The sequence below is a fragment of the Delphinus delphis genome, chromosome 15 (genome assembly GCF_949987515.2).
Source record: "Delphinus delphis chromosome 15, mDelDel1.2, whole genome shotgun sequence".
In the NCBI taxonomy this organism is placed as follows: domain Eukaryota; kingdom Metazoa; phylum Chordata; class Mammalia; order Artiodactyla; family Delphinidae; genus Delphinus; species Delphinus delphis.
In genome coordinates this window covers 25,343,031-25,366,308 of record NC_082697.1, presented here as the reverse complement: position 1 = coordinate 25,366,308, position 23,278 = coordinate 25,343,031, and the positions used below count along the sequence as shown (strand labels likewise).

The window sequence follows — 23,278 nt, the reverse complement described above, 5'->3', positions numbered from 1 at the left end:
CAAAGGAAGAGAGAAAGGCATCTCATGCAAAAGGAACAGCATAGGCAAAGGCCAAGAGGTGAGGTGCAACGTGGTGGGTGTGTGTGTCGTGCTTGGATTTGTAGAGGAGACAATTTTCCACAAGAGGGGAGGCTACCATCCTCTTGCTTCCCTGAGCACCTCTGATCAGAAGAGGACAGAGGGGTGTGAATTGATAATGAAGGCAAAAGAGAATCAAGGTATTTGAAAGAAAAAGACAGTGGGGTGGGGCCGGGGGGCTTCCCGGGTAAAAGAGCAGGGTGCAGGCAGGGCGTCACCGCTGTCTTCTGACTCTGACTGCAGGTGGCTCCTTCTGACCCTAGTATTAGCAATAATAACTCTCATCATCGGAGTAACAGCCAACACTCATTGAGTGCTTGCGGCATGCCGGGCCACAAAGGGATGGCCCTACTTAATCCTCCCAAAAACCCTGTCATGTAAGTATTATTATTATTACCCCTTACTTTATAGATGAGAAAACTAAGACAGAGAGGGTAAGTCACTTGCTTGAGATCACACAGCAAGTAGTAGAGGCAGGCCTCCAATTCAGGTCTGTCTGACTCCCAGGCCCACGATATTTCTCCTCCACCCTCAGGTCTCCTGAGACTCAGGGATGAGGGTCCTATGACTTGACAGGGGTCCTCGTGGCCCAGACCTTCCCAGATTAGCAGGCTTACATTCTCCCACTATTCCAGGGCTCCCAGGGGCCATTCATTCATTCAGCAACCATTTACCTACTAAACACCCACTGTGTGCCAGGAACTAGGCTGGCTGGTGGGGACACAGTGGGGTGCAGGTAGACCCAACCCTTCCTCCCGGAGCCCTTGGCCTGGTCAGGAAGGCAGATATTGAAGCGTTACTGCAAGTGCGTCAGAGAGCTCACACTGCGCCAGCTCACAGAAGACACTCGTCATCCAGAGGCCATGTCTGTCTGAGGCAACAAGAAACCCGGGTGCTGAGCCAAGCAAGAGCCCAGGTCTCTGGGTCAGGATCCTCCGTCCCTCCAAGCAGGATCGCCCATAGGAGGCAGAACGGTGCTTGGGGGCAGAGCCAGGATGCAGGCTGCCGAGCTCAGGATGAGGTTATAGCTGCGGATGCTCCACACCCTGCAGGGGACAGAGCAGCCCAGGAGCCAGGACACCCCAAGCTCCTCTCCCAGGAGGCACCCATGGGCCTCTCCTCTCTCTTTCTGCCTTTCTCTTCCTGGCTCCAAACAGCCACCTACTCCCTCCTCAAATCACTGAGTTTTATGAATTAAGCAAAGAGCTTTCCTACCACTTTGCATCTTACCTGAATTCTCATCTCCCTCCAGCCCCCAAATTTCCTGTCCTGGGCACATACCAGCCTCCAGGGTGACATTTCTCCAAGTGTGGTCCAGGCTCCCTGGTTGCAGGAGAGGGAAAGCTTTACAGAGAAAGGGACACATAAGCGGTTTTCAAGAATGAACAGGAGTTCAGCAGGCAGATAAGGAAGCAGGAAGAGCAGGGCAAACGCACACACAGGAGAGAAAAAGGTAAGTTCTGGGAACTTCAAGCAGCTCGGAAAGACTGGAAATTTGTAAAGCAAGAGGGGAACCCCAGGGAGTGAAGTTGGCTGAGGAACTGAAGAAGCAGAAGTGTTTTGTCCTGAGCACTGTTTTGTCTTGTAAGAAAATAGCTACTATCTTCCAAGTGCTTGCCACGCGCAAGGCACTGTGCCAAATGCTTTCTAGATATTAACTCATTTAATCCCGACTCCATGAAGTAGTGGTTATGATACCCATTTTCCAGAGGAGAAAACTGAGGCACAGAGAGGTTAAGTTGATTGTCTAAGGACACAGAGACCCAGTAGGGCTCCAGAGCCCACTCTGTTGACCGTCTCACTAAACAGCCTCTCCTGGACTCCATGCCCCAAGTCACCAGGCATGGTGGGCCTGGCCTAGGTCTCTCTGCCCAGCTAACAGGGCCCTCTATGCTCACCCCAGGTTGTGCCATGGGCCACCTGCCCACCCCCAAGAAGATGGCCAGCCCACGGACCTTCACCTTCCTCTGTGGTTTGCTGGCAGCCAATCTGGTGGGAGCCACCCTCAGCCCTCCTGCGGTTCTCAGCCTCGGCCCAGAAGTCATCGAACAAAGTAAGTCTTGGCCGCCCAAGGCCTCACCACCATAAGGCAAGGGGGCAGGTAAAGCAGCCCTCCAAAGGAGGGAGAGAGTTCCCCATCACTGGGGGTATGCAGGGCACTGTTGGGCTCCCAGGTCTTGGGTGAGACTTGATTGGGTGAGTTACAAGATTTGGGAGTGTCTACGATCTTCAAGAGTCCATGATTCCAAGATCCCCTTCTTCTTAAATTCCACGATTCCAAAACGCACTACTCTGAGGTTCCACGGCCTGCAGAAGGGGTGTGCGGCCACTGCGTGCGACGACGCAACCGCCTCTCCGGCTGCTCTCACTTAAACCCCTTTGCCAGAGCGCCTCTTCTGAGTTAGACCCAGGGCGCAGCTAGTCTCCAGAGCAAAGACCCTCAGCTGGGAGTCTGGCCGCCTGGGCCACGGGCACAGCTTTACCACGCTCCAGCTCTGTGGCCCTGGTAACTCCCCGAGCCTCGGTTTCCTCCTCTGGAAGAGGGTCCGCCTCCCTAGGTTGTTGGGAAGTAACAACAACCTTCTTGTTACAGGAAGTAACAAGAGCTTCATGGCCTCTACAGCTCAGCTTCTCAATCTCAGCACTGCTGACCTTGGGGGCCGAATACCTCTGTTGTGGGTGGCTGTCCTGTGCACTCTAGCTGTTTAGCAGCGTCCTCGGCCCAGCTGTGACACCAAAAATGTCTCCAGACATTGCCAAGTGTCTCCCAGGGCACATGGCCCCAGTTGAGAACCACTGCTCCAGTGTTGTCCTCTGAGAGGGAGGAAATCAGTGGGCTCTGGAGGTCCCCCTGGAGCAAGTAGAGACCAATCCTCTGTATGCAGTGGGTCTGGGCTGCATCTGGATGGGCAGGGATGGGCCAGGTCCTGCAGGGCCAGACAGGCATTGTGACCAGAGGAGGGAACCCCTAGGAGGGATGGGAAGCAGAGAGCTCTTGACACTCTTTGGGGAGGCATATGTGCCTTGGGCCCACGCTGAAACGCAAGCATGCGGAATTTCAGCCAGAAGGAGCTTGGAGAAGAGCAGCCATTTAGGTTCCCCAGCAGCAGAGTCTGAGTTCAGGAGCCGTGTGCAGGTGGGTTGTCCTGGAGGTGATCCCAGGAAATACCTGCAAGAGAGCGGGAAGCAAGTCAGGTAAGGGGAAGCCAGTTACCACCGGGAGCTGCAGCTCAGTCCTACTGGGCATCTGTGTTAGTCAGGGCCAGTCAGAAGCAGAAACCACACAGTAAGCCCAACAGATGGGTTTGTATAAAGAATTATCAGCAGGAATTGGAATACTGGAAAATTGGCTAAAAGGAAAAAAAGTGAGAACACCAAATGAGACCCTAGGGATTGGGATGCAGTAGGGAGCTCAAATCCAAGTAATGAAGAAACTTGGAGGAGAGAATCCTCCCCAGAACTCATGGGAGGAGTGTGCTGAAGCCCCTTGAATGGTGGGGAAAGTCCCTGAGCTGTCCAGGGTGAGAGCTGGTCCACGGTTGGCAGGCTGAGGCCACCTGGCAGAGAACTGCCTGCCAAGGAGCAAATGGATTTCTTTGGGGGGCAGCCCCTGGACAAAGGGATTGCTGTTGACTCACTGGGAAGTTGTCCCTGGGTAACTGCCTGGAAGGGAGCTGGGGTGCCCCCAGCACGGGCTGCCCATGGGAGTCCACTCAACTCACAGCCTGAAGCTCTGGGAGGTGATGCCACTGGAGTCTGGCAAGAGGAGCACCAGGGCCAGGAGGGGAAGCTCCTTCCTCCCCCATGTCCCTCCAGAGCCTCTACTGACAGTGCTGAACAGTGCGCCAGCTGGCAGAGGAGGAATATTTACAGGGACCAGCTCCATTGTCACAGGGCAGGCAAAAAGGCCCACTTTGTCTCTGAGAGGCACCAACACACAGGGACTCTGGGATACAGTGTCCCCACGGGGCGGCGACACACCTAAGTCCTCCTGCCCGAGGGTGGAGGGAGCTGGGGTGTTTATACACCAGTTCCCGTCAGTCACTGGCTGAGGTTTTCTTCTGGAGCATCAGCTCTCCAGCACTCTGAGCTGCTCTGCACACAAGTCAAATGGGCTCCAGCTGTCAGGAAAAAAAGTCCAACAGTGACCAGAACCCAGGGCTCCTGGCTCTTCCTTTCTCTACTCAGCACCTGGGGCTCTTTGGACAACAGGCCCATAGGATATGGACGTCAGAGAATCATTAGCAAGTGAGTTTCAGCAGCAAAACAGCCCCAAACAAGGCCTTATGAGTTCCCTGCCTCTTGGCTCCAGAGTGTTTGCCCCTGGCTAGGGAGAGAGTTGCAGGTCCATGTGCCGGGTGTCCTGGCCAACACTCCCGGCAGAGGCTGGCAATGTTCAAGGGTGTGAATGGTCCCACCTGTGCCCAGCCACAGTCTTCATGTGAAAGCGACCCATCCGGACCATCGTCCTGCAGGCCACATTTACACAGTGGAGATGATCAGCATGGAGCCATCCAGAGCCTCACCTTATATCCCAGTCCACGTAGCCCTGAGTGATGTCCCCTTCCAGCCTGGAGCCCCCACCAAGCCATCCTTCTCGCCCCCCCTGCTGGACCCTAATCCCTGGGATCTGTCTCCAGGGCTGACACAGAAACTGAAGGATCACGATGCTGTCAACACCCTGCGGCAGCTGCCGCTGCTCAGTGCCATGAAGAAGGAGTCGGCTGGGGGCATATTCGGCAGCCTGGTGAGGTCCATCCTGAAGCATATCGTCCAGTAAGTGGAGCAGAACCAAGTCGGGAGCTAACTCTTTGCCCACACATCTGCCCGGGACACGCTTTGCATGCTCCATCGATCGGTCAACAAGCATTGGTTGGTATCAGCTCTGTGCCTGACCGTGAAGGATGGCTCAAACAAAGCCTCTCCCTCAGAGGCTCCCAGAGGAGTAACAATAACCGTAAGAGAGTGACCCAGGAACCCTAAGGGGGGTGACCTCAGAGGAAGGTCACCTGGTGTGGGAGGGTGAAGGGATAAGGTGATGCTTCTCAGTGGAGGGGACAGGTGAGCCAATGACTCCATGCTCACCAGGAGACAAGAAATGGCATTCCAGGCAGAGGGACTGGCCTGAGGAAAGGCATGGGCAGGGGGAGGTGAGGGTCAGAGTGGCCGGTGCCCAGACCCCAAGGCCAAGAGGGAGAGATCAGCAGGGCCAGGGCTCAGATGGTCTTACAAGTCAGCCCCAGGAGCTTGGATTCATCTCCTAAGTGATGGGGGAGCCATGGAAGTGTTGCGGGCAGGGGAGAGGAGAAGGATGGGGACAAGACCGTGCTGAGGAGGAGTCAGCACACAGGGCTTGGGTCCAGCTGCTGGCTGGGCACTGGGGGGTTGGAGACAGGAAAGATGGAGGGAAGCTGGTCTGGGGACGATGCTCAGTGAACATGAGGCATGAATCTCATCTCTCTCGTGTCCCATCCAGGCTGAAAGTCACCTCAGCCAGCATCCACCAGCTGCAGGTGCAACCCCTACATGATGGCCGGGAGCTGATGATCAATGTTCCCCTGGACATGGTAGCTGGATTCAACACGTGAGTGTCCCCTCAGTCAGGCACAGCTGGCCTGACAGTTTCCTCCACTCATTCTCGCCACCCCCATCCTCCATGCAGGTGTCTGGAAAAGAGAGTTCCAAGCAGAGGAAAGAGCAAGGGCAAAGGCCCTCAGGCAAGAGTGCACTTGCCTTGTTCACAGAACGGAATGAGAGCGGGGAAAGGGGGCAGTGAGGTGGTGCCCCAGTAGGCATCTGGGGCCAGATCGTACAGGGCCTTGTGGGTCAAGGTGAGGACTTGGTTTTACCAAGCGAGATGGGAGCCGTGCAGGGCTCTAAGCAGAGGAGGGACATGACATGATTTCACATTCTTCAAGAAGCCCTCTGGCTGCTGTGTATGGGGGCAAGAGCGGAGACAGGGAGGCTATCCAGAAGCTACTGCAATAATTCAGGCGGAGACAATAATAGCATGGACCGGGGTTTAGGAACAGGAAGGTGGTGAGAAGTAGACAGATTCCAAATACGTCTCGGAGGACACAACAGGATTTCCTGACAGATTGAATGGGGGCTCAGGGTGGGGCGGGAGGAGAGGGGAGATTGAGGGGTCAAGGCAGCATGGAGTGGCCAGTAAACAAAACAGGGAAGATCATGAGAGGAGAAGATTCGGGGAAGGAGCCATAGTTCAGTTTGTACATGTTAAACCTGAGATGCCTGTGAGACATTTGAGAAGTGAGTATAAGTTTGGAAGCTACTGACATAGGCAGAGGATTTAAACCAGGAGAGGAATCCAGAAACTGAGCCTGGGACACAATGAAGTCAACAGTTGAGGAGACGAGGAGAACCCAGCAAGGAGCCTGAGAAGGGAGGAGTGAGAGCCAGGAGACAGAGGTGGAAAGCAGGCTTGGCTTGATCCAGCCTGAAGCTGGGATGGAGCTCACAGCATGGGGCTCCTCCACTCCCAGGCCCCTGGTCAAGACCATTGTGGAGCTGCACATGGAGGTGGAGGCCCAAGCCATCATCCACGTGGAGACTAGCGAGAGAGACCACTCCCGCCTGGTCCTCAGCAACTGCTCCAACAGCCACGGGAGGCCGCGCATCAGCCTGCTACATAAGTGAGTGTGACCTCCTCCCACTGGGCTCCTGGCATGCCTGGGAGGGAAGCCAGGTGGTGTCCTGGCCCCATGTTACAGATGGAGAACATTGAAGCCCACAGAAGGAAAAGGACTTATCTCTCCTGACTCCTGATCTGGAGCTCCCTCCAGGAAATCTGTGATGTCAAAGAGAGCTCAAGATATCAAGGGTGAAGTGATAATGATGGGATTTCAGGCATCATGCCAGAAATTGGGGCAAACTTTTGAAGGTGGAGAGGAGGCTCTTTCCTAGGCCCCTCAAACCACACAGGTAGACTAGGGTGGAGCCATGGGTATAAACTGTGGAGTCAGGCAAACGTGTCTCCTTCATTTACTGTCCAGGTGACGCTGGGCAAGTCCCCTCCCCATGCCTCACCTTCCAGGCCACAGTGAGAGGATTAACAGGGCAGCAGCGCTAAGCACTCAGCTGAGGGCAGGGCACGCAAAAGATGCTCAAAGACATGGTGCTTCCCTCCATCTCTCCTTAGCAGGAGAATGGGGGGGATGCCAACTGCCCTCATCCCAGTGTCCAGCACGAATTCCTAAAGACAAGCCCCAGGCCCTGTCCCTGAGAACTGTCTGCCACTGTCTACACCAGGCTCAGGGTCTACCCCAGCCTTGTTTCTAATAGGCCCTGTGCCTTGGGCAAGTTCCTCCCTCCCCTGGACTCAGTCTCCCCTCCTGTGAAACAGGGGAGGGGTGATCATCTCTGACCCTGCCTCATCTCTCTCCTCTTCTCCTCTTGGGAAGGCGCTCCTTCCTGCTCAACTCCTTAGCTGACAAGGTCATAAGCCTCCTGGTGCCAGCCCTGCCCAAACTGGTGAAAAGCGAGGTAAGTGGAATCAGGGTCTCTCTGGCCTGTGAAAGCTTGCTCCCCCTGTGGTTGGGGATGGAACTGCATGCTGGTGCTAAGGGACCTGTGTTTCCTTGAGTGGGAAGCTTCTGGGCTTGGGTCACTCTTTCAGCAGTGGATTCTTGAGATCAAGGTAATGAAACTCCCAAAAGTCAGCCAGGGGACCTTGAACAGTGATGTGCTGATAAACTGCTCACAATTGACTCAGGAGGGGTTGGTTGAAGGAAGGGAGCTCTGATTTGTAACATTTACTGATTTCCTTGATGTAAACACCCGTTCCATTGCCAATTTCAAGCTACTAGTGTGACGTCACTGAGCAGAGTCAGGAAGAGATGCCTGGTAGCCCACTCTTGTATGGCACTTCCACCATGCAGATACCATAGATGTAAATAAGCTAAGAACAATAGATAACAGCAAAATAAAATAATTAGGAAGTAATGAGTTTTGAGTTTTCATTGACTTTGATCTTAGCATAACTTATTTAATTGTAAGTTTATACAACTTAATTTTTAATAGTGTCAGTTTTAGCACCAAGCTCAGATATTCCTAAAAATTGAACAGTTGGCCCTCGTAAATCGGTCCAAGCTGGCTCGAGCACACCAGGACCTCACACCATCCTGGTTGTGTCATCAGGGGTTTGTCACCCACCAGGTCTTGTTGCACTTATTTTTCTTATGTTTCTTATTCATAAACACGAATCCATCTCATTTTATATGTCCCTTCAATGTCACAGGTAAACTAAAACTCTATAAGTTGGATTCATCCACCGTGACCATTGATTTTCACTGTAAATTCCAAGATGTGTTCACAACAGTGATTCTCCTGGGGTTAAAAACACCTTGTCAGGGACTTCCCTGGCAGCCCAGTGGTTAAGACTCCACGCTTCAACTGCAGGGAGCGCAGGTTCGATCCCTGGTCACGGGACTAAGATCCTGCATGCCGCACTGCGCTGCATGGCCAAAATGAAATAAATAAATAATAAAAACACCTTGTCAAATAATTAATATACTTTTAATAAAAAAACTTTTTTGAATGGAAAACACACTATTATAACCAAAACTTTTGGGAAAAAAATACCCATAATCCTTCAACCTTAACTTGGCGGTTATTTTTCCTTTTGCCTGTTGTTTTCCAAATCTCCACCCACATGCACTCAGATTTTTATGTGGCTGCACTCGACATCAATATTATTTGATATCCTCTACAGTGTGTCTATTTCCTATGATAGATATGATAATCATAACTATTTTAATAGCTGCACCGTATTTAATACTTCTTAAAACCATTCCAGAGAGCCTTCTGAAAGGACTCTGAAAGTAAATAATTCTGTAAAACTTAGCTTTACTTATGTGAGGTACTTTTTCTCTTAAGAAATTTTTTTTTCTATTTAAAGGTGGCAGTTTCTTCAAGTAGAGCCCAGCTGGAAATTTTTTCCCAGCCTCCAGCAAAATCATATTTTAACTGGCATTATACTTTAATAGCTAAAGATGTGTCTTCCACTAGAAAAGATGGCAAGAACTTGAGATTATAAAATGTTCTTGCATGATATCTGTTTTTAAGGGTGAAAAGCCAAATAAAGTGAAAACTGGCATTCCATTAATCATCATGGTTTCCCACCATGAATCACTGGATTTGAAACTGCAGTCCTATGAATATTTTACTTGGCATGAAGGGAAAAAGGCGCAGCATGTTTAAATCTGGCAGGAGCCCATCTAGAAAATGCTGATGCCCCTTTCAGTGTAAATATGTGGGTCCCAATCCCAAATGCACATCAGAACCTCTTGGGAAGGCTTTTTAAAATACTGATATCAGGGCTCGACCTGAAAGATTCAGATTTAATTGGCCTGGTGGGGCCCTGGTATCCCGGAGGATCCTAGCTGCCCCAGAGGAGGATTCTAATACGTAGCCAGAGTTGAGACCCCGGGGTGGAACTGAAGGAAGGGGAATTGTGGGAGAAGATGCAGAGGGTGCCAGCGACACCCTTCCCGTGAGGAACAGGCAGTGAATGCTGGGAGTCTCTGAGCTCAACTCCTCCATCCTTCCTGGGTTCAGGGTTGGCAAAGCAGCTGGAGCAGGGAACAGGATTTTCATAGGAAAAATTAACATTCGTCAAAGTGCATTGTCATTTCTCGAGAGTAGCAATGGATGGTCAATGAGAAGGTTCTTCACTGGGGAAATTGTACCTAAGACAAAATGACAAAATCTCAGAGCACTGCCCTGGAAAACAGGCTGCCTAGAGCAGAGAACAAGGCGTTTGGGCCCCATGGTCAAGTAAGCCAATTGTTTAACTTCCTGCCCAAGAAGAACAGCTCAGGCCAGAGGTTGTCACTCTGGACATTTGGGCCCCCTAATTCTTTGTTGTGGCGGCCATCCTGTACATTGAGGGATGTTTAGTAGCATCCCTGGCCTCCACCTACTAGATGCCAGTAACACTCCCCCTAAACTGTGACAACTGAAAATGCCTTCAGAAATTTCCAAATGTCTCTTGGGAGACAAAATCCTCCCCTGCTGAGAACTGCTGCAATTTTGAGGGGAGAAGAGTTTGGGGGGCAAAGAGATATGTTGGAGCTAGAAACCCACAGAGATTGTTCGCAAGTCTGGTTGGGTCTGTCTTGCTGGCCTGTATTCTAACCTGACACGTGGAAGGAAGTCAGTAGTGTTGACTCAAGAAGTGAATGAAGGAACGCATTCTCCATTTCCCTCCTATGGAAACGTGGGCTCTTGTGAACACGATGAGTCTGAGGGGAGGACAGCTGACAGGACAGGCACACCCTGGACACAGGGCAAGGGACAAACCATTGCAAAAGATGCCAAGTGACACCAGAGGCTGTGACGGGCTCCGAGCAGCGGTGATGGCTGGGGACGTAGACGCACCACTGAGTCCTCAAGCCCATGGGTGAAAATCTGGCTGGCCGTGGGCACAGGGATGGGACTCAGCTCAGGAGAGCTGGGCATGGGTCGCTGTGGGGCTATGTGCTGGCGCCTGGCTGATGGAGGCCCTGCATTTGTGCTGTTGCAGCTGTGCCCTGTGATCGAGGCAGCCTTTGAGGACATGCGTGAGGACCTCCTGAACCTGACGAACGGTAGGTGCGCCGCTCTCTCATACCTTTCTCCTTGACTGCTGAGCTGGCCTCCAGGCCCTGGCCCTGCCCAAGGCAGGCCTCCCCCCATCAGGCTTGAGCAGCAACTTGGCCCAGGAGCAAGTGAGACAAGAATCATCTGATCCCTGGCCAGGATGAGCAGACAGGAAATCACCACAACTGTGACTTCATGAGCACACAGTATGTGCAAGGTTCTATGTGAGCCAGTGGGTGCCCCAGATAAACGCAAGTTCAAATCCCAGTTCTGCCACTGATTTGCTCCATGGCTTTGAAAAAGCCAACTCCACCTCCTTATTCTGTTTCCTCAACTATAAAATGGGGTTTATGCAGCCCTACCTCACAGAATTGTAAGTGAGGCTTAAAAGTTTATGGGAAAGTTCCAGATACATAGCAGGTTCTCTGCCTGGCACAGAGAGGTGCTTACAGATGTGTGCTGGATGGGTGGATAGATGGATGGATGGTTGGATGGATGGATGGATGGATGGATGATCAGAGACTACTATGGGCTACTAGGGAAGAAATAAATTGTATCCTCAGATCACTCACAGTGAAATTCTGAGTTCTTGGACCCCTCAGAGAGGGAACTGGTAGGAAGAAGAAAACTCTACCATCTACTCTTTTGGGATCTGAAGAGGTTCATTCAAAGCCCCCAGAGAGGAGTGGAAAGAAGAGAATGGAATCAATAGGCATTCAGCACCCATAGAGCACCTGCTTTGGGCCAAGCCCTTGGGCTGAGTGTTTTATATACACTGTCTTACTGACTCCTCAGACAACTCCATGAAGTGGAGTGGATCACTACCCCACTTCACGGATAAGGAAACTGAGGCTCAGAAATGAAATCATTTGTCCAAGTCCACAGAGGAAATTAATGATAGGGGAAGGCTTTAACCCAATTCTTCAAGTTCCAAATCTGGTTTAATTCAGATTTGAGCCAACTTTACTAGGTACCAGTCCTGTACAACCTATGAGGCCGGTATACTACTCTATCCCCATTTTAAGATGAGGAAACTGAGGTTCAGAGGCAGGAAGAGGCTAGCCAAGGCTGCTGGGGCTCCAACCCAAGTCTGTACGGCTTCCCTGCTCCCCAGGGGCAGGGCAGGAGGCCTCCCCGAGGAGTAGGCAGACCAACGACCAGCTCCCCGTCCGCCTCTGCGCCCCTCCCTTGTCCTCTCCATTTTCCGCCCGGGCACATGAGACGCCACCGCCATCTGGCGGCCAGGTGGGGAATCCCAAGGCAAACGCACGCAATCCCTAGCACAGACCCAGACCCTGGGGGGGCGTGCAGATCAGTCTGGTGGGGGAGGTAGACAGGTATAAGCAGTAGGTCAGTTTTGTTCCAAACCAGAACGTTGGCATAGGACCGACTGGGTTCAGATCCTTTCACAGTATGCCCTTGAGCAAGTCACTTCACTCTCGTGAGCCTTGCTTTCCCCATCTGTAAAATGAGGGTAATTGTAGGACCTACTTCCTAAGGTTATTGTGAGGATTCCATGAGCTAACACATGTAAAAGTTTAACACATTACCTGGTGCTTGATATATGCTCAATAAATGTCAGTCAGTATCATCATCATCTTTTTTTTTTTTTTTGATGTTGTGGATAGGAGTTTATTCATTTATTTATTTATTTTTGCTATGTTGGGTCTTCATTTCTGTGCGAGGGCTTTCTCTAGTTGTGGCAAGCGGGGGCCACTCTTCATCACAGTGCGCGGGCCTCTCACTATCGCGGCCTCTCTTGTTGCAGAGCACAGGCTCCAGACGCGCAGGCTCAGTAGTTGTGGCTCACGGGCCTAGTTGCTCCGTGGCATGTGGGATCCTCCCAGACCAGGGCTCGAACCCGTGTCCCCTGCCTTAGCCGGCAGATTCTCAACCACTGCGCCACCAGGGAAGCCCCATCATCATTTTTATCATGGTCCTTATCAACATCATCATTACGCCTGCCCCTCCCCTTACTCCACCTCATGCAATAATGCTGTCCCAGCCCAAAGCAGCCCCAAACCATCCCATCCAATACTGTCCTCCGCCCTCACAGAACTTTCTTCTTCTCCCTGAGCAGTGCCTGTTTCTCTCAACTCTGACCATCTGGAGTTTGACTTTATGTCTCCTGCCATCGACCATAATGTTGTTCATCTCATCCTGGGGGTGAGTGTCATGGGACCTCAAGGAGAAAGTGGGGACATCACTGCCCTTCTCTGACCCCCAAGGGTCAGACACCATGGGTGTGTTTCAGGGGAGAAAAACGCCAGTCACAGTTAGGACACACAGGCTGATTTAGAAGAATCTCAACAGGCTGAATGTGTCCCATGTAAACCATTCTGATGGAGAAAAATCAGCAGCTGGAAGCCACACACAGAACATGGACCCCAGTGACCTGATTTCCTCCAACCCTGATTTTTCCAGTCAGGGTCCAGAGTGTGTGGGGTTCTTGGCCTTTCTTGCAGGCAAGCCCCTTCCATTCCTCAAATATCTGGTGACCTTGAACAAGAGCCCAGGATGGAGACACATCATTGAGGATCACACAGACCTAAGTTTCTCTCCCAGCTCCACAGCTCCCTGGTGTGTGACTTTGGGCAAGTTTCTTCACCCCTCTAAGCCGCAATTTCCTGATCTGTAAAATGTAATAACAATGGTCACCAAGGAGAGGAAGAAATGAGGCTGCATGGGGCCTGGCAAGAAACCAGTAACCATCAGTTCTCTATAAAATGTGGAGCCTCCCACCCACACTGGGGCTGGATGCCCTCAGGGACCAGTTCAAGCAACGGAGCGTGAATCTCAGACCAGTTTTCATGGATCCTTGGAAAACAGCAGCATCAAACATTTCCATCCGTTCTGTTGCAGTCTTGAATTTTCCCTTCATCTAAAGGGTTTGTGAGGTATCTGAGAAGTTGAAACCTAAATGCCACATAAGACATCTAGATTTTTTAAAAATCAGAGATTACCTGAGGGGTGCAAGTGCAGTAGATGTTGCTAGGCACCTGAGATAAGTCATCATCTACAGCAAAGCACTGAATGCCAGGCTGAGTTTCCTGGCAGCAAATGCAAAAAGGGAAACAAGCTGAATGGTGTCATTTCCTTCTAGGCTATTACTGGATACGTCGTGGAGTTAAAGTTCCCAGACAACTTTCTGCTCTGTGTCTCCTTAGGCCAAGTTGGTGGACTCGGAAGGAAAGGTGACTAAGCTGTTCAATGACAGTGTGGATTCCCTGAATCTGCCCTCCCTATACCACAGCCCTTTCAGCCTCACCATAAGGAAGGATATAGTGAATGCTGCAGTAGCTGCCTTGCTCCCTCCAGAAGAACTCATGGTCCTGTTGGACTATGTGGTAAGCCTCAGCATGGGACAGAGCGTGAAGCCACCTCTGCCGCATTATGGGGATTTCCTGAATCAACGGGGACACAAGGACCCCTAAGCAGGCACCATCTGTCAGGCTCAGCTTACATACCTCCAGTGATGGAGAGCTCACTCCCTTCTCGAACAGACCCTGCCTCTGATATATAACTCCAAAGCTGAAAACCTCCCTGTAACATCCAGCACCAGTCCTAGTTCTGCCCTCCTGGAACCTGAAATGCCTGCTTCCTCTACCAAATAACAGGCCTGTCCAAAGGGCATTTTAGATTCTGACTGGCCCTGGGATGGTGATTGCACCACCGCCGTCCACTGCAGGACCCACGGCAGACATCACTAATCTCTCGGGGCCCTCCTTCCTGTTGACCCTGGATGCCGACACAGCCGCAGAATCCTGATCAAACCAGCACAACAGAAAACCACCCCTAGTCAACTGGAGTGTGCCACCTCACCGGGGTGACCGATGGGGAAATCGAGGCCCAGAAGGGGATAGGGTTGGCCCAAAGTTAGGGGAGTGGGACAGGACTTCAGGTCAGCTGACAGACAAGAGATCACCAAGATCTCGGGGATTAGAAGTCAGGGTGAGGGGCTGGGATGACAAGAAAAGGGGAGTGGTCACCAGCAACCACATTCATGACTATAGTAAGAATTCGGTTGCTTCTCTATGTCCTCAGAACAGGGAGCCAGCCGCCCACAGACCCACGAGCACCACCAACCCACAATAAAAGTCCAGGCTGGCGGGGACTTCATTCTCCACAGCCACTGACATAGGGGATGTTTCCCACCAGGGATAGACATGTGCACTGGACCACCAGGTCCTCCCAGCTTTTCTGGGGTTTGGGGGATCCCAGCAGTGGGGCTGCTGGGGGTGTGTCTCCCCTCTCCCCGCCAGCGGACCTGCTCTGGCTTCCTCTCTTCCTTAGCTTCCTGAGACGGCCCGCAGGCTGAAGTCAAGCATCAAGGTGATCAGTGAAAAGGTTGGTCCATTTGCCATCTGCAGCCTGAAGGGTGTTTGCTCTGGTCTGTCTACTGGCCTCTGGGGAGTAAAGTATGTGTGGAACTGCTCTGTCCTTCGAGCACTGGTGACTGTAACAGACTGGTCCCAGTCCTCACGGATATTTCAATCTAACAGGACAGTTTGACCTGAATCAAATAATTACACAGATAGTAATTCAGTTACAAGTGTGATGACAAAGGACAGATTCTAGGGGTTATGAGAGCACTACTGGGGCACCTGATAGAGTCTGGGGGATTAGGAGGGGCTTCCCTGAAGGGAAAAGTATTCCAGATATAGGGAGAAGCAAAACCAAAGGCTGTGAGATGGGGAGAGCAACAGTCTATTCCAAGATCTGAGGAAGCAGGGAGTCCAGGAAGGTTGACAGTGGCCAGACCACATGGGGCTGCATGGGGCCGGCAGGCCATGGTGAGGCACTTGGGAGGTCACATGTGGGTCTGATGTCCTTTCAGGCAGCAAATCAGCTGGGGCGCACACAAATCGTGAAGATCCTGACTCAGAAGACCCCAGAGCTCCTTGCGGACCAGGGCCATGCCAAGGTGGCCCAACTGATCATGCTGGAAGTATTTGCCACCAATGAAGCCTACCACCCCTTCTTCACCCTGGGCATTGTGAGTTCAGTTGTCTGAGACGTTGGCAGCAACCTGGGGGACACCCCTGTCCACTGTTCCTGTTCACCCCTTTTGCTTTGCTAAACCTTTCCACCACTCTTTTTATCTCAGAGGGATAGGGGAAGGGAATTCTGAACCAAGAATCAGGAGATTTGGGGGCCCAGCTCTTTATTAGTCAGGATCTTTGGGCAGAAATTTAATTGACATGCACAAAATGAATTCTATTAGCTCATATAACTGAAAAGTCTAGGTCAAGATAGCTTCAGGAATAGCTGGATCCAGGCGTTCAAGCAATGTCATCTTCATTCTTCTCTCTTCCCTTGTTTTTCTTTGTGCTACCTTCATCCTCAGGCAGGTTATCCCTTCATGGAAGTGCCCCCAAGCTACATCAGGCTTATAACCTATCCGCTTGGCAACCCCAATGGAAAAGCTTCTCTTTCCCAGTAGTTCCAGCAGAACTTCCAAACCTGACTCTCATTGGCTGAGTTAGGGTCAAATGCCCACTCATGAACCAACCAGTGTGGCCAGAAAAACGAAGTATGTAAATTTTCTGAGCTGGGACACACACACACAAACACACAGGAGTGGGGGATTGGGTTTGGCTCTATCCAAACCACAGGGCTGAGAGGGAAAGGGGTAATTCCTCTTCTGAAATATGAACAGAACTAAATCAGCTCCAAGTAAGTTCTTAACTGATTTTGCAGTAACCCCAGCAGGTCAGATCTCAGAGCTTCTATATAGGGGGACCCTGTGCGTAAAGGTATGGGGCTGGGAGTCATCAAAGGGCAAGCCCAGTAGGAAGGTATCTTAGATGGGGCCCTTAGAAACAGGCCCGAGACAAAGACTCTTATAAAAGTGATGTATTGGGGGAGAGCTCCCAGGAGAAGGACTGAGCAAGGATGTGGTCTCAGCTGGAGGCTCGCTTCTGCTTCACCCCACAGAGAGCTCTGGAGCATGGCGGCACCACAGAGTCGAGCCCAGGCTGAAACAAGAAGGTTGGCCTTTTGTTCCCCCTTGTCTTTCAGTTGTTGGCCATAACTGTCCCCAGAGTAGGCACAACATAACCTCCCAGCAAGGCCGCTCCGCTCCAGCAAGGGCAGTTCCCCAGACAAGGGGAAGGCTGGGCACTGTTCGCAGCTGCATTCAGCTGAAGAATGATGCCCCACCCCAAAAATGGATCTGAGTGGGCCACCAGCTGCATGCTACAGAGGACAGGGAGAAGAAAGAGACGAGGCAAGGTTCATGGTTGGGCCCTGGATAAGTGAGGCCGAGGTATCTGGACATCACCTGGTTGTTGGAGGCTAACGTTACACTCTCCTCACAGGAGGGTCGCTGCATGTCCTGTGCAGGCTGTCCACACGCCGCGTCAGCGGGCACCATTCACACAACTCCAGGATGCACAGTGCCCTGGTTTCCTGTGTGGGAGGATACTCTGAGCCCCCAACCAGCAGGGGAAGTGGACTGCCCCTGGCCAGCCTCACTCCCTGGGGACTTCCCCTCCATGGCCAATGGCAGGCACTTTTCAAAAGGTCACCAAGCCCAGGCCTGCAGGAGAAGTTTGTTCTCTGGGTGCAGCTGCCCTGGAGCTGGAGCCTGGCACTTGGGCTCACCCCAGCCCATGGGTCAAGATGATGGATATCTTCGGCACCTGCGTTTCAGGCCTGGCTGTTTCTGACCTTTCCAATAATAATAACCGGTTAAGATTTACCATCCTGTCTGCCCCTCAGTTTCCTCACCTCTACAATGGGGTAATAATAGGACTCACTTCACAAGAGTCGTGAGGATCAAAGGAGATGATCAGATAAAGCTCTTAAAACACCACCTGACACACAGTGAGGGCTCTGTGTGTATTGGCTACTGTCATCATTGTCATGATCAGTAATCCTCTGTGCAGTCTCTTCAATGGGGAGTGGGTACAGGTACCAGCCCAATAAAGAAGGAATTTGAGGCCCACAGAGGTCAGACCCTTTCCCAAGGTCACAGCCAACAGCTGAGATTCAGACGGTGTCAGCTTGGTCCCAGAGCCTCCTCGCAGAACCCCACGCTCTACACCTGACACATCCTCTAAATAAATGGGGCCTGGGTTTCTCTTGTTGCAGGAAGCCACCTCAGAAGCTCAGTTTTACACGAGAGGTGACCTACTTATGCTCTACTTTAACAAAATCAGGTAAACATGAAAATCACTGTGAAGATTCTGCTGATGAAAATGAGTCCTGTCTGGTGACCACTGGTTTCTTTAAACACCCAGTGTTTTGAGCCTCTGGGGTGACAGCGTGAGTGAAGGCTGCTTCAGGACAGGCAGAGAGGCTGTCTTGCCGGGTCTGTCCTACTGTCAAGGACTGAGTGTGAGAGAAAGCAGAGGGACATGGCCTTGCAGCAGTCACGGGGCAGGCTGACCCTGGCCACGCGGGAAGGGGCCGCCCAGCACCATCCCCTCGGCCTGGGGCAGCCCATTTTGGACACCAAGAAAGTGGCAGTGACAGTCATGCCCAATGCTGAGCCCCCACGGAGCCCAGCCCAGCAGCACACGGCTCCCGCTGCCTCCTACAACCCTGCCTGTCCTCCCCTCATCCCACCACCCTCCTGCTGCCCCAAAGGGAGTTCAGGGGTTGCAAACTGGAGCCTCCTGGGACAAATCAAGCCCATGGATGTGTTTTCATCAGCTCACATAGGGTTAGGTTTTTTAATATAAATTAGTCGCCAACATATACAAATCAGAGTATCTGGCCGCCATGGCCTGCATTCCTACATGGCAACAAACAGTGGAGCTAGGAATTAGGTACCCCCTTTAGAAGGAGAAAGAGCTCCTCAGTCCACCATGGTCCTCACTCCTGGGGGTGATCTTTCTGCCTGCTCTCTGGGCAACTATTTGTTTGCTATCTCCCCCTGCTTCCCCCATGCATTACAATGTAAGCTCCATGAAGCAAGGATTTTATTTGGGTCACTGCTGTACATCCAGAGCCTGCACCGTGTCTGGTACACAATAGGTGCTCAGTAAGTAGTTGGTGAATGAATGAATGGGACTCCGAGGGACCAGCCTCATGGACATCTTCTGTTGCAGCTCTGATCAGATTCACCTGATGAACTCAGCCATTGGCCTGTTCAATGTGAGTATGTACACATTTTCCCTGGGTATGCAGGGGATTGCCGAGGACAGTCCATCTCAGAAGCAGACATTGACTAGGATTTGCTTTGAACAAGGTCCCCACGGGCAGCCCCATGGTGAGCTGGCCAGCCTCCCCGATCTCAGCCTCAAAGTCCAACCTCCTGGTTCAGGTATTTACTGAGCACCTACTGTATGCCAGACACAGCTGAGAATACACACATTCACAAACACACAGATACACACAGACTTCCCTTCTGTAAAGTTCTGACCCTAAATCAGAAACAAATCTTTATTCACATCTCATTTTGCTCATATAGACTCACCTCAGTGGTGACCCTGGGCAGCCCCTTCCCCCCAGTCCTCAGTTTCCCTGAGTCAGACTGAATCAGAGATCTCAAATTGGCTGAATCCTGTCTTCTGCTGTGGTGGGGTATTTGTTTCTATGTTTTGGAGAGGGGCAAATTTTTCCACCCTTTTGTTCTTTTAATTTTTTTTGACAAATTTTTTTTTTTTTTTTTTGTTTTGTTTTGCGGTACGCGGGTCTCTCACTGCTGTGGCCTCTCCCGTTGCGGAGCACAGGCTCCGGATGCACAGGCTCAGCGGCCATGGCTCACGGGCCCAGCTGCTCCGCGGCATGTGGGATCTTCCCGGACCGGGGCGCAAACCCGTGTCCCCTGCATTGGCAGGCGGACTCCCAACCACTGCGCCACCAGGGAAGCCCGACAAATATTTTTTAATGGGGAGGTTTCCACATGAAAATCAGGACTTCTGGCTTCCCTTGAGAAGTCAAAAACTCGGGAAACAGGGTGAAATTCCCTTGGAGAATTCTGCTGAAACAGAGCGGTGGAGCCCTTGAGATTGGGGGCGAGGGATGCATCCCACAAACGTACGCCAGTCCCCTACCTGCTGGATCTGGGGTCACCTGGTTTGTGCCCCACCCCTCCCCCCACAGCCTGTCTTGTCCATGGAACCCTTGCAGTTCTGACCAGTCAGGAACCTGAGATTCAGCATCTCCACCAGCTGCCCTCGCCACAGGGCGGGACTGTGCCCATCCTAGCAATGGCTGGGAGGACTTCAGATTCTCAGCCAGGGTGATGGGGCCCCTTCTCTTTCACAGCCTGAACTTCTGAAAGACTTCACCACCAAGATCCTTGCCTCCGTCCTGCTGCCAAACGAGAACGGTGCGTCCCTTTGCTGTCCATCCCCCTGGTCCCCAGGGCATTGAGGGCAGGTGCTTTACTTCTCCTGCCTGTGTCTCCACTTGGGGCCCCTTTCATTTATTTTCCACCTATCCTCAGAGCCTAGTTCTAATTCTGCCTCCTCCAGGAAGTCTTCCAGGTCACCCACCTGGAAATAAGCTTTCCCATCTCCAGCATCCCAGCCCAATTCCTTCACTCATGCCAGAGCCTAGGCATGCATGGCAATGCCCCAGGCTCACAGGGCTGACAGCAGGAGAGAGACAGAGGTGGAAACAGACAACTAGAGCACACCCAATGTGCCTCCGATAGACCCGGGCTCAAGTGCTGATTCCCCTTCTTGCTGGCTGCCTGGCCTTGGACAAGCTGCCTTATCATCCTGAGCCTCAGTTTCTCCCTCTGTAAAATGTGAAAATAAGAGCACCTTCCTCAGAGGCATAAAGGAGAAGATGTGTGTATGGGGGCAGAGAGGGGGCGCCTGACACAGTCAGTGTTCAACAGTTCTTAGCCTTTGCTGTTGTTGGCTGTTATTCGTGTCAGTAGTGGAGGAAGCCAAGAGAAAAGGTTGGAATTATTCCCGTTCAGCCCCAGGTCTTGGGGATGGGGAGAATTGGTAACCTCTGACTTTTGTCATGTCTTTGTTTTATCAGAGTAAGAAATCTCAAAGTATAGGCACGTGTTGTGGATGATAGGAGGCCCTGATCTTTCTTGAGCAGGAGCAGGAGAGGATGTGAGGGTACCTTTAGGAGCAGCCAGAAGCTGGGGCTGGAGACAAAAAATGGGGAGATGAGGCTGGGTGGATGCTAGGGCTGGAGAACAGGGAGAGGCAAAAGGGGCAGTCTGAGTCGGGAGTGCCACGTCGAGGAACTGTGAGCCTCCCACAGCTGCCCAATCCCACCCCAGGCCCACCATTCTCTGACCACACTTGTGATTTCAGGCAAATTAAGATCCGGGATCTCAGTGTCAATGGTGAAGGCCTTGGGATTTGAGGCAGTTTCGTGGTCTCTGACAGAGGTGAGTGGGGTTAAACATACAGTCGCAGGGAGAGCCCAGGGATGGGAGGTGGGTGCTGCTCTCCAATCCTGGTCCCTCCGGTCACTTATGGGGGACCTTGGGCAAGTCCCTTCTCTCTCAGGGCCTCACGTCCTCATCTGTAAGCGGAAGAGGATGGCTGTCCTAGCCTGGAGTCATAAACCTCCAGCCTTTTCTATCTTACCTGTCATCCCACCTGGCAGAGGGAAGGGTAGGAGGCTTTGTTAACTGGCTTCAAAGGCAAGGCGACATTTGACTCATTTTCAGCTGCCCAGCCTCAAAAACTGTGTCCATGCTTCAGCTGGCTTTGATGGAGAATTATGACAGCATACTGTGCATGATACCTAGGCTGGGTCTAGACTCAGGGACCAGAGGACCAGTTCAAATGCTAACTCTGCCTCTCTCTCTAGCCAGGGGCCCTCAGGCAGATCCTTTGGCCTCTCTGAGCCCAGGTTCCTTACCCATAAAACCAGCAGGTGTCTAAATATACAGGCCAGCCATGCACTAATGAACTATATACAATGATTCAATTATAATATAAGCAGTTTATCTAAGACACATACTGCATTTAATTCATGTTGGATGGACACAACAGGTGTCCATCCAACTGGGTGGCTGGAGCTTAGTAGATCTCATGTATCTCTTATTAGGGGGCATTTAGCAACTGTCCTTTTTTTTTTTTTTAATCAAGTTGCAAAGCATCATTTGCAGTTCGGGTTAGAAAGGTATCATTTCACACTTTGGATCTGCTTTTTCCAAATTTCCTGTTTTGCACTATTAATTTGTTTTGGACTAGCAGCACACTGATATCCTTTTTATAGCCTCACAATGTAATATGTTTTAAAATCTAGTCAAAGGAATGAATAAATGGATAGATTTGAGGGAATTCCCTGGCGGTCTAGTGGTTAAGACTCCGTGCTTTCACTGCCAAGGGCCCAAGTTCAATCCCTGGTGGGGAACTAAGATCCCACAAGATGTGCAGCATGGCCCCCCAAAAAAAGGACAGATCCGAGATTAAACAAGTATGGCTTTTAAAAAGTTAATGGTAGAATCTAGGTGATGAGTATACAAGTGTTCACTATAAAATTCTTTCAACTTTGCTGTATATTTGAAAATTATGATAATAGAATGTTGGGGGAAATCTAATAGGTTACATTCCTTGTATCACACTTAGTTTCCTCAAAAAAGGCAGACTGTTGTTAAAAATTTAGCTGCCTGGGACCCAATGGATACAGCCAGGAATCTACATTTTCCAAAACTTCTTGGGAGTTTTGTTAATCTGCTGGGCCTGGGGACAACAGTCCTATATAACCCCAGACTTTGCACTCAGATACTTTACCTGTGCCCCAGGCCCCTGCATGGTGTCACTGTTCACACACAGACGCTCCTGCTCTGACCCTCCCAAGAATTTTTTATGAGTGAGTTCAAGGTCATGACCCCCAATACCAGCAGTCACCTTGTGGAGGATAAACTAGCATAAACCACAAAAGGGCAGAATGTTAAAAAAACTTTTTTGACTTTTCTCCTTCAATTCCAGGATGCCCTTGTGGTCACCCCGGCCTCCTCGTAGAACCTCAGACCATTTTCCTCTCTCCCAGTGAAGACTTGCACTGGAAGTGTGGAAGCCAGCTCTGTAGACTGGCCCTCTCTGCAGTAAATAAACTTGTCTGTGACTCCTGCAGTCTGGAGTGTGTCTTTGTCCCAACTCAGAGGTCATTTTGCCCTTGGCAGGCTTAGGGACTGGACATCCAAGCCACATCTAGGTCATGTTCAGGCACATCTGAGCCAATCTGAGCCATGTCCAAGACATGTCTTGGTGATATCAAAACACACGTGGACAAGGTCCAAGGTTTTGGCCACCTCCCTGAGCGACAGGAATAAAAAAGCCAGTTGCCCCCTCCTGCCTTCCACGTCAGCTTCTAGACCACCTATGGTAGGACAGCCTCTCTGGGGGGTACGCACATTGTGTTGATCTTGGTGATGTGGTGGGTCGGGGGCTCGCTGAACAGTGTGACTCTGGAGGCAGGATTTGAGTTCTGGCCTGGACCCCTCAGTGGTTGCTTGACACTAAAATATGGCTCCCCGTCTCTGGGCCTCCGCTTCCTTCTCTGTAAAATGGGGAGAATCTTAGTCCCCACCTTGGAGGGCTGTGGTGAGGATGAAATGAGAGAAAATAGTTCCCAGCACGTGGGAGGTGCTCAAACAATGTCATCTGTGGGTGATGTCATTGTCACTCTTGTTACCTGGACTCCGGGATGTTGGGCCTTATCA

The 23,278-nt window shown here is 51.4% G+C and overlaps 1 protein-coding gene across 1 annotated transcript; it reads left to right on the top strand.

Annotated features, from left to right (window-relative positions):
* The first annotated feature begins 1,969 nt into the window (after positions 1 to 1,969).
* Positions 1,970 to 22,577, top strand: BPIFB1 (BPI fold containing family B member 1). The gene is made up of 15 exons (XM_060031057.1): positions 1,970 to 2,131; positions 4,719 to 4,854; positions 5,555 to 5,662; positions 6,582 to 6,731; positions 7,500 to 7,581; positions 10,622 to 10,685; positions 12,758 to 12,843; positions 13,845 to 14,024; positions 14,971 to 15,024; positions 15,515 to 15,673; positions 17,773 to 17,840; positions 18,735 to 18,780; positions 19,897 to 19,960; positions 20,913 to 20,989; positions 22,545 to 22,577. The coding sequence occupies exons 1-15, from the start codon at positions 1,990 to 1,992 to the stop codon at positions 22,575 to 22,577; spliced, it is 1,449 nt and encodes a 482-aa protein (XP_059887040.1). The 5' UTR covers positions 1,970 to 1,989.
* Positions 22,578 to 23,278: the final 701 nt, after the last annotated feature.